The sequence below is a fragment of the Mesoplodon bidens genome (assembly GCF_964165515.1).
Source record: "Mesoplodon bidens genome assembly, chromosome: 9".
NCBI lineage: Eukaryota > Metazoa > Chordata > Mammalia > Artiodactyla > Ziphiidae > Mesoplodon > Mesoplodon bidens.
In genome coordinates, this window is record NC_138166.1 from 14316455 (window position 1) to 14329849 (window position 13395).

At 46.9% G+C, this 13395-nt stretch overlaps 1 protein-coding gene across 2 annotated transcripts in view; it reads right to left on the reverse strand.

The window, feature by feature from the left end:
• LAMB1 (laminin subunit beta 1) overlaps positions 1-13344 on the reverse strand; it is a 74847-nt gene extending 61503 nt beyond the window's left edge. For both annotated transcript variants that reach the window (XM_081244636.1, XM_081244635.1), the window contains exons 1-5: positions 13257-13344; positions 13004-13126; positions 11777-11952; positions 8828-8963; positions 5710-5783 (exon numbers count right to left, since the gene is read on the reverse strand). In XM_081244636.1, coding sequence (XP_081100762.1) covers positions 5710-5783; positions 8828-8963; positions 11777-11952; positions 13004-13040 — 423 coding nt within the window. In that variant the 5' untranslated portion in view covers positions 13041-13126; positions 13257-13344. The remainder of the gene's footprint in view (positions 1-5709; positions 5784-8827; positions 8964-11776; positions 11953-13003; positions 13127-13256) is intronic.
• Positions 13345-13395: the final 51 nt, after the last annotated feature.

The window sequence follows — 13395 nt, forward strand, 5'->3', positions numbered from 1 at the left end:
CCCCTCAAAAAGAAAAGGACAAGATAAAAGAGAGCTAAGTCAGTGCTCTAACATCAACCAAGGGCTAGTAGAAGACAAGAGAGGGGTGCTGGGAACTTTAATCACATTATTTCATTTAACCTTCCATTATGGGCTGAACTATGTCCTTCCCAAATTCTGATGTTTAAGACCTAATCCCTAGTACCTCAGACTATAACTGTATTTGGAGATAGGGTCTTTAAAGGGGTAATTAAAATAAAGCGAGGTCACTGGAGTGGACCCTAATCACATATGACTGGTGCCCTTCTGAGAACAAGACATCAGGACACAGACAGGTCCAGACAGAAGACCAGGTGAAGATACAGGGAGAAGACATTCATCTAAAAGCCAAGGAGAGGGCTTCCCTGGTGGCGCAGTGGTTGGGAGTCCGCCTGCCAATGCAGGGGACACGGGTTCGTGCCCTGGTCCGGGAGGATCCCACATGCTGCGGAGCGGCTGGGCCCGTGAGCCATGGCCACTGAGCCTGTGCGTCCGGAGCCTGTGCTCCGCAATGGGAGAGGCCATAACAGTGAGGGGCCTGCGTACTGCAAAAAACAAACAAACAAAATAAAAAATAAATAAAAAAATAAAAGCCAAGGAGAGAAAGAGGCCACAGAAGAAACCAACTCTGCCGACACCTTGATCTCAAACTTTGTCCCTTGAGAACCCTAGAAAATACATTTCTGTTGTTCAAGCCACCCAGTCTGTGCTACTGTGTTATGGCAGCCCTGGCAAACCAACATACCTTAACAACACATTTGTCTGACAGATGAGGAAATCGAGGCTCAGGGACATTAGTTAACTCGCCAGGTATTGGCAGAGAGATTTCAATCCAGACTGAATGAAGACCTTTCAAATCCAGGCTGAATGAAGATCTTGTTTGCCTCACTGGCTAATGGTGTCATAGAAGCCTGAAAAATGGATGTCAGAGAGGAAGGAGGAAAAAGACAAGAATTCTGGAAACTGAGGCAGCATGGAGATTTAAGAGGGTGTGGTGAACAGGGGCAACGGGAAAAAAGAGATGAAGCAGAATGAGCACTAAAAATAGGCAAAAGCTTCAACAGTGATGAACAGGGTAAATGCCTTTCGGGAAGTGGCAGTCAGATGATGATGGAGGAAGACCAAGAAAGTTAAGGCAACTCAGCAAACGGAGCCTCAACAGAGACACTCACTTCTGAATTTAAACCAGTGCTTGACTCACAGATACAGAGAACTAGTGGTTACCAGTGGGGGGTGGGGGAGGGGCGGGGAAGTGGGAGGCACAAGCTACTTGGCATAAGACAGGCTCCAGGATGTATCGTGTTGTACAACACGGAGTACAGCCAATATTTTCTAATAACTGTAAATGGAAAGTAACCTTTAAAAATACATAAAAATAGGGCTTCCCTGGTGGCGCAGTGGTTGAGAGTCCGCCTGCAGATGCAGGGGACATGGGTTTGTGCCCCAGTCCGGGAAGATCCCACATGCCACGGAGCGGCTGGGCCCGTGAGCCATGGCCGCTGAGTCTGTGCGTCCGGAGCCTGTGCTCCGCAATGGGAGAGGCCACAACAGTGAGAGGCCCGCGTACCGCAAATAAATAAATAAATAAATAGAAATAAAAAATTTTTTTAAGAAAGTAAATGTTGGGGGCCAAGACGACCCATATAAGAACTTGAACAGGACCATAAAAAAAAATAAAACAAATGCTTGACAAATCTGGGTGACAACTAAGGGTGAAAACTAGTACATGCCCAGTTCTCCTTGTACCATCCTTCATAATCCTGATGGTCTTTCTCAAGGATAAAAGGAGACAAGGGTAAGGAAGTGGAAAGTCACATTTCGACAGATTCCTTGACTTATACATTTACTAGTTGCTCAGGTTTTTGTTTTTTTTAACCTATTCAGAAATATAAGAAAATGATACTTTATTAAACCCAAAAGAGTATTAGACTAAAAATTTTAAACAAAGGGGGAAAAAAAACAATAACTGAACCAAGGCAAACTCCCCAGGGGACCTGCCTCGTGGGTGGCAACACTTTGGAGAGAGACCAGCCTGATGTCTCTGTGGCACAAGACAGCAGAGAGGAAAAGCCTTATAGCCAGTCCTGGCTGTGCTTCCTTCTCTCTCCCTTCTGGAACCTTCTGAGTCCCAAAAGGCCATTGACGAGTTATCCAATTTCCTGTGAAGTTAGGAAGCTGCTGGAAACTGGGACAACACATTTTACCTACAGAAGGGAAGCCTTTCCAGGTTCACTGCTGAGTCATTGACCCTCTCAGGCCTCACACTGCTGCATAGCTGCCTCTGAATTTATACTAAACAAAAGAGCTGTGAGTTTGGAAACCTTCGGCTATGAACAAAAACAGACTGTGGATATGCTAACTGGGTTTTGCTACCCTAAGAAAATCCAATCCACTTACTAAACAGCCATGTCCACACAAACACGAGTTAGAACAAACACACTCTCGTAAGATCCAGCAATCCCACTCCTGGGCATACACCCAGACAAAACTATAATTCAAAGATACATGCACCCCTGTGTTCATAACAGCACTATTCACAAAAGCCAAGACGTGGAAGCAACCTCAATATCCATCAACAGACGAATGGATAAAGAAGATGTGGTACATATATACAATGGAATACTACTCAGCCATAAAAATGAATGAAATAATGCCATTTGCAACAGCACAGATGGACCTAGAGATTATCATACTAAGTCAGAAACAGGAAGACAAATACCATATACTATCACCTATTATGTGGAATCTAAAATATGGCCCAAATGAACTTATCTACGAAACAGAAACAGACTCACAGACATAGAGAACAGACTTGTGACTGCCAAGGGGGAGGAGGGTGGGGAGGGAGGAATTGGGAGTTTGGGGTTAGCAGATGAAAACTATTACATACAGAACGGATAAACAACAAGGTCCTACTGTATAGCACAGGGAACTATACTCAATGTCCTGTGATAAACCATAAAGGAAAATAATATACATATATATACATTCGTTTTCATAACTGAATCACTTTGCAGAACTTAACAGAACATTGTAAACCAACTATACTTCAATAAAATATATTTTTTAAAAAAAGGAATAAACACACTCTTCATCCTCGCCCTCTGCCTGTCCTCACCACTCAATGGTATCACCACCCTCCTGGTTCCCCAGCTTGGACAACTCAGTAATTTTTGACTCATCCCTGCCTTCTGCTGTTCTGCTTCTAATCCTTCTCCAACTCATAGCTGAGTCTTGATTCGAAAGGGTCCGACTGACTCCCTTAGAAAACAGGGGCTCCTCCTCTCGGCTCTCCAAGGCCACAGTAGCAGAGGGTAGCAGAGAGGGCAGCAAAGGGAGACGTGGGACTGGGAAAAGCTCTCCAGGTCACACTGCCAGGACCCTGGGTTGCAGCAGGAGGCTTCCTCCTACTTGAGAGCCACAGCCAGCCTTGGCGTTAACACCACCCCTGCCTAAGGCAGTTCCAGCTCCCCCTGACCGCTGACCTTGAGAGCCCCCTGCCTCTGTGCCCTCTCTTCTCCATGCCCCAGGCCCTCCTCTGCATTTCCTCTTGGCTCCCTTCCGGAAACACAGGTCTCATTTCCTGTCGATGGCTCCCCATTTTCTATGAAGTTCACACCCCTCAGCAAGGAAGCAAGGTCCTTCTGGCTGTAACCTTACTTCCTGCTCCTCTCTTCACCAGCCCAAGTTCAGGGCGCGTCTACATAGTACGTGTTGAACAAACTCTGCCCGAACTGTCCCACCACCAGAGCTTTGCCCTCACACTGCCAAGAAGGGTTTCTCTTTTACCTGCTCTCCCTAAAATCCTGTTCACTCTTTCTGGCCCAGGTCAAGTGCAATCCCAGTCCTCTCCTCATAAAGCTTTCTCCTTTATCCCAGGCAAAAATGAATCTCACTCTCCTCCCTGCCCACGTACATTACCTGAACTTCCGCTATAGCAGTGAGCACATCCTACCTTGTATTGTAAGTTATTTGCAAGTACGTATTTCTCCCCTAGAAGACTGGAGCTTCCGGACAGCGCAGAGCAGGAACATGCTACCTTTAAAATCTAAGGCAGTTTCTTACAAACAGAAGATGACTGAATTCATTTATCCACGTATTTAGGCCGTATTTGTAAAGCAATTACTACATGCCAAGCATCAGCATATATAAAAGCAATCAGGCTCCCATTACACGCCAGGGTGGTAAGATCATTCCTACCCCCAGGGCAGAGGGGTGTGCCACACAACCTATAATGCAGGTGTTATTTTTCTTCCCATTTTACCAGAGAGGAAGGAGAAGCTCTGGCCACACACGCCAGTAAGGGACAGGATAGGGAGTGACACCCAAGTCTGTGCAACCCTGTAGATGTTGCTTTTCACACGTGAACTAGGGGCCCAAAGGATGAGTTCTGCCAACGTGTACCCATTCTTTAGGTCTCAGTTTAATCACCACCTCCTCTGTTTGACTTTCAGCACTTCTGCGCAGAACTTCATCTTTGGCCCATTGTATTCACTTGAATGAGTATTCAACTACAGGATATGTGCCCACCCGACTTTTGGATATAAACGAACTACCCATAAAAGGTAGTTTTACCTTTTAAAAGGAGAAAACGAACAAAGTAAAAGATAGCACCATAAACATTAATAAAGACGATTTTGAGTATTTTTAGGTGTCCCATAACATGAAGGCAACATCCGAAGCTGAGTCTCAATTCTAACTGCCAGGTTGAGCACATGGCCAATGAAGGGACAAGGCGTGGTTTAGGGAAAGTCCTCCCCACCCCTCGCGGGACCAGGTGCCACAGTGTAAACCTTCCCCCCGCCCACCCCAACCAGCAACAGCAGGTTCCCGTGGAGGAGCAAGGGGAGGAAGAGCTCAGGCCTGGGGACCAGCAGCCCAGCAGCCCTCCTAGTCACGCTGTGACTTCCACGCCCACCCCTGGCCCTTGGCCGCCCAGGCTTAGGCAGAGGACACAAGTAAGACTTTCATGGCTACCCGCCCACACTGTAAACCTACCCCTGGCACCTCTTCCAAACCTGAGAAGGTATAGATAAGGCCCCCAACTGAAAACGATTCAAAAGTGATTTTAATCTGAGAAGCAATAAGTAAATTATAGGTTTTGTGTGCACCAACATGTACTTTAAGCCATGTGAAGCCTGTCATTTCCAGGCAGCTGCTTAAGAAGAAACAAAGGGACTTTGTACACAGACATTCCCTAGTCCTGGAGTCATTTTACATCTCTCAAAGAAAAAGGATGGGAAAAATCCACGTTGAAGAAGGCAGGCACATTTCTTAAGGAACTCAAAAACCGTTCCCACATATTTTGCAAAACCTTGAAAACTAAAGATAATACACTTCCTTTTCAGTTACCAAAGTCAGCATTAAAACATCAACCCAAGGGAGGAGGGCCTGACTCTCCAGATGTCTTACTATGATTTGGGAGCAAGTCAAAGCTGCCTGTCTCCATGGGGAAATAAACAGATATCTAATTAAAAGTTTACAGTCGAATCATCTTAGAACAGTGGCTCTCTCTACTTACTGCCATGAAGAGAGAGTATCTGTTAAGCGTAGTTCTTCATGCCCATGTTGGAAAGCTGTTCAATTATCCCAATTTATAGCAACAATAATGTTTAGGTTCCCACTGAGGCCAACTCGCAACAGCCATCCATTTTGAAAGGGGAATTTGTGACAAAGTTAGGGATTCCTTACCTTGAAGGTCATGATGAGATGAGTGAAATGGAATTCTGCTTCCAGATCCAGTTGGATAGTTACATTTTCCACGCCTATAGGAGAGTTTTTTGAAAAGACAAAAGGAAACAGCAAGGTAAACAGGAACATCTGTGAACAACTGAGACTATTCTCTTCAAGTATCCTTAGGCTCCGCATAGAAGTTCTCTCTGTAGTCCATCTTAAGCTGAAGATAAGTAATGATAAAACCCTGGCTTGATTCAGGTGATGGAGCACAGCTGAGAATGATTCCTCAGTTGTTCATAAATCATTCTGGAGTTCAACGTATTGAATGTGTTCCCTGGAACAAGACATCTGGCAGAATGTCAGAATGACAGCCTTTAGTTGCTGTCAAGAAAGACATCTTTTGCTTAGAAAAAAAATGAAAAGTCTTCCCAACCCACTAAGCCAAGGGACTCTCAAAGGGGAAACAAGAGGGGGCACTTCCTGTGCACAGTAGGGGTTCAGCTTTGCTGTCTGAAGCCCAGGAACACAATCCTCTTCCAGTCGAAACACAAATATTCCTTTTTTTCTGTGCAGCAGCAAAGAAAACAAATAAGAGTCCACCACGTTTTGTGAGTTACACTCCAATTTAGAAAAACCTATCCCTGATGGAGAAGCCTTTGGGTGCATTTCCACAACTGAGAAACAATGCCAAAGAGACAAAGAATGGGTCAAATAAATAAACTGGCCCAGAACAAATACTAACATCTTCCCTTTCAGGGGAAAGCCTGAACAAACAAATGAGCCTCTGCACTATGCCCTGGGGGTCAATCCACTGGAATTCCAGAGACAGAAAGCACCTCCTCCCCAATCCCTTGGGCCCTCAAGCCTGCCTGTTTAGTGAAGGAGACCTTTCCACATTTCCTGTGCTCCAGAGAGCTTTTGGGGGTCCATCTTCTGAAGCAAAAGAAGTCTTAAATGCAGGAAGACAGGAATGTGTCGGGATGAATCATGTCACAGGCTGGTGTATTTTCAGGAAATCAGTAGACTTTTGAAATAAACTCTCCCACTGGACAACTGCCAAGTCAATTGGGGATGGGGGTTGGGGGGAAGTGGTCACTGGAACGGATATGAGTTAGTTGGAATGTTAAAGAAAAACATAGCCGTGCTAACTAACCTTATCTAACTTATTAGAAAGAAACGAACTACAAACCTACTCTCCGCCTTTCTTTTTGAGCGACAATGTTAGCTAAGCAACTATCTGTCTCTCCTTTCCCAGGCTTTTAAAGACCTGCACTATATGTTTAAAATGAAGAGATAACGAAATAGTGTAAAGTACGAGCAAGACTAGGACCAGTTCTGTAACATAAGAACGTATCCGGCAATGTGGGCTTGAAAAGCACATTCCATTTTAGATTCCTAACCTGATAAAGCACTGCAGGTTTTTTTTTTTTTTAAGTATGGGAAGAAAAATCCACGGAGAAAAGAAATGAGATCATTCTTCTATAGTGTACTTGATTTCTGTCGGACCTAGGAATAAAGCATCATGAGGGGTAAGTTAAAAGTAGCTGCACATTCCAAGACTGTTTCTGGGCCTGAGCACTGATAATTTAACACGTCACGTAAAGCTCATCTTGGACAAAATATAAATAGATAAAATCACATTCCTAAAGAAAGTCTTCACTTGTGACCTATCAGACAGCAGAGAGATGAGAGGGGACAGTCACATTCAGTCTGACTTTCTAAAACTAAGTTCCATCCACCTAATCTCATCTGATCTCTTGTGACAGAGTGACAGTGCCCTCAAACCCCTCTATTTGAAAATCCCTTCTTTCTGGCATTTGGCCTCTTTTGTCCCACAAACTCAAAGCTGTAGAGACTGATTAACTCCTGATGTAACCAAGAAAAACCCTCCTCTAGAACAATAGCACGTGATGAACTATTTTACTGTCTATCAACTTGATACTGATGTTGAGGCATCCTTCTTCTAATTGTCTTTCGGTCTCACTGGAAAAACGTGGACAGTCAGAAACGTCCCACATTTGTCATAAGCTCTATGTGGTTTCAGAAGTCCCAGGCTTTCTCTGCCCAGGCTTAGATTCACTCTTTGAGAGTCCTTTCTCATAAATGTTGTGTAAAAAGGATCTAATGGTTGGGACTTCCCTGGTGGCGCAGTGGTTGAGGATCTGCCTGCCAATGCACGGGACACGGGTTGGAGCCCTGGTCCGGGAAGCTCCCCGGAGCAACTGGGCCCGTGAGCCACAATTACTGAGCCTGTGCGTCTGGAGCCTGTGCTCCGCAACAAGAGAGGCCGCAATAGTGAGAGGCCCGCGCACAGCGATGAAGAGTGGCCCCCGCCTGCCACAACTAGAGAAAGCCCTCGCACAGAAACAAAGACCCAACACAGCCATAAATTAATTAATTAATTTTAAAAAAAGAAGAAAAACATTAAAAAAAAAGATCTAATGGTAACATTGTTAATGACAAACACATGAACTCTACCTTTAGTCCTCAAATTTCAGCATTCAAGTTTGAAGACAATGCAAAACTAATTTGGGTTTAGTTGTACCTCAACAGTAACATCGTATCTGATGAATTTATTAAACCAAAACCCAAGAGGCAAAGAAAGGAAAAACGGTGGGATTCACACACTCACTGGAAAAGCTGACTTGGGGTCATTATCCACGTTGAGTCCGAAAAACTACATCTAGTGTATATTCAGAGTACTATGATTAAATGTTCTCTAGATGGAAGGAAGATGGTGGGTGTCGATTCTGCCCTTTCCTTTGGGGTTGATCAAAATGAAAGATGCTGTTTTGTGGAGGAATAAGGGCCTGAGATGGTGCAGGGCCTTCCCACGCCCTCCCCAGACTGCCCCCGGCCCATGCCCACGCTCCCCAAGGCCTCCTCAGGATGAAGACTATGAAACACTCCTTTGGTCTCGCATGAAAGACTTCTTTCTTATAGGAAGTGCATACTTCAGGAAGAAGGATTGGATTTTACCAAGAGAAGTTAGTGCTTCAGGCAGTAAATCTGTCAAAGGCCATAATTCCAGGATAGAGAAACCAATCGTAATTACAAACACCCAGTAGCCCGTAAACCCCTTCCAGGTGACCAATCACACTCCTTAGAACTTATCCCCATACCAACCACATACCATTTTCGGACTGCCACCAGATCTTAAGACGGTTTGGAGCAAATGTCGTGACCACATTTTCAATGAGATGACTGTCAGGGTTCAGGGTTTCATGATAAGGATCTTGTGAATTGCATATGAAGCATTTTTTGTCCTCCTGAAAGCAAAGTCAGCTCTATGAGTCTAGGAAGCAATCGCGCGCGCGTGCACGCACGCACACACACACACACACACACACACCAAAATCAAGCCCACAATACAAAAACCCAACCTACTTGCTTCAAGAAAAAACACACCAAAATCAAGCCCACAATACAAAAACCCAACCTACTTGCTTCAAGAAAAATGCATGTGCCAAAATTACTTAAATGGCCTGTCATATGTCTTTCACTTTTTAACTTAACTGAGTATGAAATACTCCTGAAATTTTCCTCTTCTCTTGCAACTTCAAGGTCAAAAGTAGAAGGCATTGTTTCCACAAGCTATTAATTTAATCAAAATGAAACTTCTAGGCTTAAGTCTTAATCTCAGTGAATAGCTGGAGAAGTTTACTCTTGCAGCAAACTGCAGAGGAGGTTTTAGAGAATTTTTGCTGACATAAAGCAAACTGAAAATAAAAAGAGAACAGTTCAATTGGCCTGATTTTCGAAAACCTATATAAAGCAGAAACCAAGTATTAGGCAGACGTATTTAAGAAGCTTTGGGAACTACAGATAAAGATTTCTTAGCTTCTTCTCTGTCCCAGCAGTGAATTCGCAGTGGCAGCGAGCAGGCTAGCCTACAAACTGCTCAGAATATCCAGGAAGAGGACACCAGACTCTCATGTTGGGAGCACTGAAAACTGGGACAAATTCAAAGAACACCAAATTGGACCCGAACTGAAAATATACTTTAGGTTTTACAGTAGCTTTGAACTTCTCTCTTCTCATTTTCCTTTTCCCTAAAATGGGGGTCACAGCCAAAAGAGCCCTCTTTGCACTCCATCACCGTGAATTATAAACAGTGTCACTTAAAGTTCCCTTTTCCACATAAGGCTTTACTCTCTAAGATTTTCTGAAATGCATATTATTCTTAGCTCTGAAAGTGACACTGAGATGGAAATCTATAGAGACCCACACACATCTTACAAACATTTAAGCAAGGGTGGTATTCTTATAAGGACAGTATCAACTGCCTGTACTTTTTATGTTTGTATTTATTTAGCTAGCTATTACTTATCACCTTCCTCCCAAAAGGATTTAGAGACTGGCAAGATGTACCAACTAGAAAATAGAAGCCAGAAGTCAGGAATACAATGGGACCCTAGACAAAATACTTACGCTTCCTGCCTCAGTTTTTGACCTGTTCAACGTCTGAGAGAAGTACACACCCAGTACCTTTCTTTAGGCTCTAATATCTGTGAAGACTGCTCCACAATTTCATGGCTAATCACATAAACCAGGGAGTCTGGTTCTACTTGCTTTTAAGGCAAAGAGTCCAATTCTCATTCTGGTCAAAGCTGGTTTCAGGACCTGGTGATTCATTTACAGGATGTCCTGGCCTTGGAGGTAAATGTTAGCATAATATTTTAGGTAAAATTTACATGTTAATATTAGAAAAGGTAACATCAACTGCCTTCAGTAACTTGTAGCCAAGGAAACTAATACTGGAGAACAATTACCAGAACTTAAAAAAAGTTTAATTATAGCCTCCCTTCTAATCAGGAGGAAGCAGTCTAGACATCTCCGTATAAACCTGGAAGCAAGTAAGTGGAATCCACTTTACCACATTCCTTTGGTTTAATTTATCGGGTCTCCAGAATGGGCTCTCCTTCTGCTTTGTAAACGTGACTCCACTTGAAGGCATCTGCCTGCAAACCACACGGTATTCTGACCCACTCCTGAAGGGCAGATCTGCAGGTGGGTGCAGTGACCAAGTTTAGAGCAAGTGGCTTGGCACTTGCCCTGTGCAGGAGACTAAGCCTTTATGCTGTCTTTAGAGGCCAGAGATACCTGCCTCCCTTTTCAAAATCAAGGAAAGGGATTCTGATTCTGGGTGGTTTATGCTTTGTGTCTTCTTTTAAAATTAGTTTTATTAAAAACGTGACCTTTGGGGCTTCCCTGGTGGCGCAGTGGTTGAGAGTCCGCCTGCCGATGCAGGGGACACGGGTTCGGGAAGATCCCACATGCCACAGAGCAGCTGGGCCCGTGAGCCATGGCCGCTAAGCCTGCGTGTCCAGAGCCTGTGCTCCGCATCCGGAGAGACCACAACAGTGAGAGGCCAGCGTACCGCAAAAAAAAAAAAAAGTGACCTTTGAAAGCTAGGATCTGGGTCTACTTTTAGAAACAGATAACACTCGGAAATTTCATTTTGGTCCTCCTCTATCAGGTACCATGGCAACCAGGGCATTTTGAAAAAGCAAGCATCTGATTCTCCTATCTAACAGAAGTAGATGGGAACAGCACCAAATGAGGAGACAAAAACATTGGAGTGTTTTTCTCCATGAGTGACCTTGCAAGGTGTCTGTCAGTGCTGGAATACTCTTTATCCAAGTGAAAGATTTGGGAAAAGCCCAAGATCACCACTCAGTATATAAAAAAGAAGAGGTTAAACCACCTTTTATATACATTTCCAAAGAGAAAAGGATTAAAAAACAAACCAAACCAACAAACAAAAAAAGAGACATGGGTTTTTTAGACGCCCAGGTCTTTTAGAGGTCAGGGCTTGGGGGCAGGGGCCACCAGATCTGTCTGCAGCCCTGCCTTTCCACACTGACTGTGGCCGCGGCAGGAAATGTTTGGCGGATGCAACTGTGCAAACTGTGAGCCACCACAGTGCAAAAGGGTGAGAGCTACCAGCCTAATCCCGGGACTCCCTGGCTGCGGCGCTTCCTATCTGGATCACTGGCAGGATGCGGAGTCCCCTGGGCCTCCCCCTTCGGTCTGGACTGGAGGCGGCGCGCGCAGAGCCTGGAGCCATCTCTCCTCTCACCTGGAGGTGGCTGACGATACAGTAAGGCTCGGGTTTGTACAGCCCGCAGGTCGAGGTCACCGAGAGCTTCTGGGCTCGGCCGATGAGAAGGTCGCCGGTGGCCGGGTAGCAGCTGCCCTCGGCGCAGCCGTAGCTGAACTCGGGTTCTTGAGCACTCACTTGGGCTCCGCACAGGGCTGTGGAAAGGGTCAGGCGACAGGGTAGGGCACAAGCAGGGAGCGGGCCCCAGCAAAGGGAATAAGCAGGGGCGGGGAGAGAGTAGATTCAGTAAAAAAGGAGGATACACAGAAAAGAGACACAATGGGGAGATGAGCGAGGCCGGGAAGGCAGGACGTGGAGAGGAGGATTCAGACAGAAACAGAGACGCCAAGTTTGTCCAGAGCCGAGAGCATCACTCCCAGGAAACCCACCTACACTCGTGCCCACCCTAATCTGCCCGGCAAGCAGATCCGGGCACTTCGACATGCCTGGACCTGGGCGCAGGGAGGCAGGTGGCCAAACGCCGCACACCCGTACTCGCGCACGTGTGTGTCTGTGAACCCGCGTGCACGCGGCAGCGTGTGTATCCTCGGCGTGACAGCGCGAGTGTGTGCGCGGAAATCTGTGAGCGTGCGGGCGCGTGAGTGTGTGTGCATGCACGCTCGGAGGACGCGGGCGCTTCGCCGGGCGACGGGGGATGGTGGGGCTCGCGGGGGACGCCACTCTCCCGAGCGAGGGGCCGGTGGACAGTCCCTGCGGCTTTGGATTGGCTTCAACAATTCGTCATTCCGGGGACGCTCCCGGTCCAGCTGTTTCTGGCGCCATCCGGGGGCAAACAGCGATGGTTAATTAAAGCCACATGGCCCCAATCTGTTCCCAGAACGAAGCCTGCGCTCAGCTCGGGGCACTTTCCCGGAAAATGGGCTCCCGGCGAGCCCTCCGCCCCAATAAGCCCGACCCCAGCGACGGACAGACCCACCGAGAAAGGGCCGGAGATGCAAAGCCCAGAGAGGCAGCCGCGGGAGCACCCGGAGCTCTGGCACATCCCCCCGCGATGCAGTCGCCTGCGATCCTCGCACGCCGTCCCCGGCTACCACCCAGGGCGCTGGCGTTTAATCCCAGCGCAGAATTTCCACCGGGCCCCTCTCCCGATCCCCCAGGCTCCCCCGAAGCTGGGACCAACGGCTTGGTTTATTCTTTCTCCGCGTCCAAGCCCACGCCCTTCCCCCACCGTTTTCTCGGAATTACCTAAGAAACTGAACGCGAACATCTGGAGCCGCCCCATGGCCAGTCCCTGCAGCCGAGGGGACACAGCAGAGGAGGGCAGGACACGGCCGCCGAGCCGCCGGCTATTTTCCGTCGTCTTCCTTTCTGGAGAGGGGGAGAGAAAAAAAAAGGCAAATATTCAGGGAGAGAAGAGGGGCCCTCGCATTTCCTGCCGCTCCCACGGAAGCGGGGGGATGGGGAGGCAAAAATCGCGCCGCCACTTTGTTCTCCTCACCCGGCGGGGCGAGCGCTCTCCCGACTCCTGGCAGCCCCGGAGCCCAAAGAAGGGAATTAGAAAGTTTCGCCCTGGGAGGAACCGAGGGTGGCGCCTCTGCTCATGCGCACTCGGGGAGCCGGGGCGGAGGGGGCGGGCG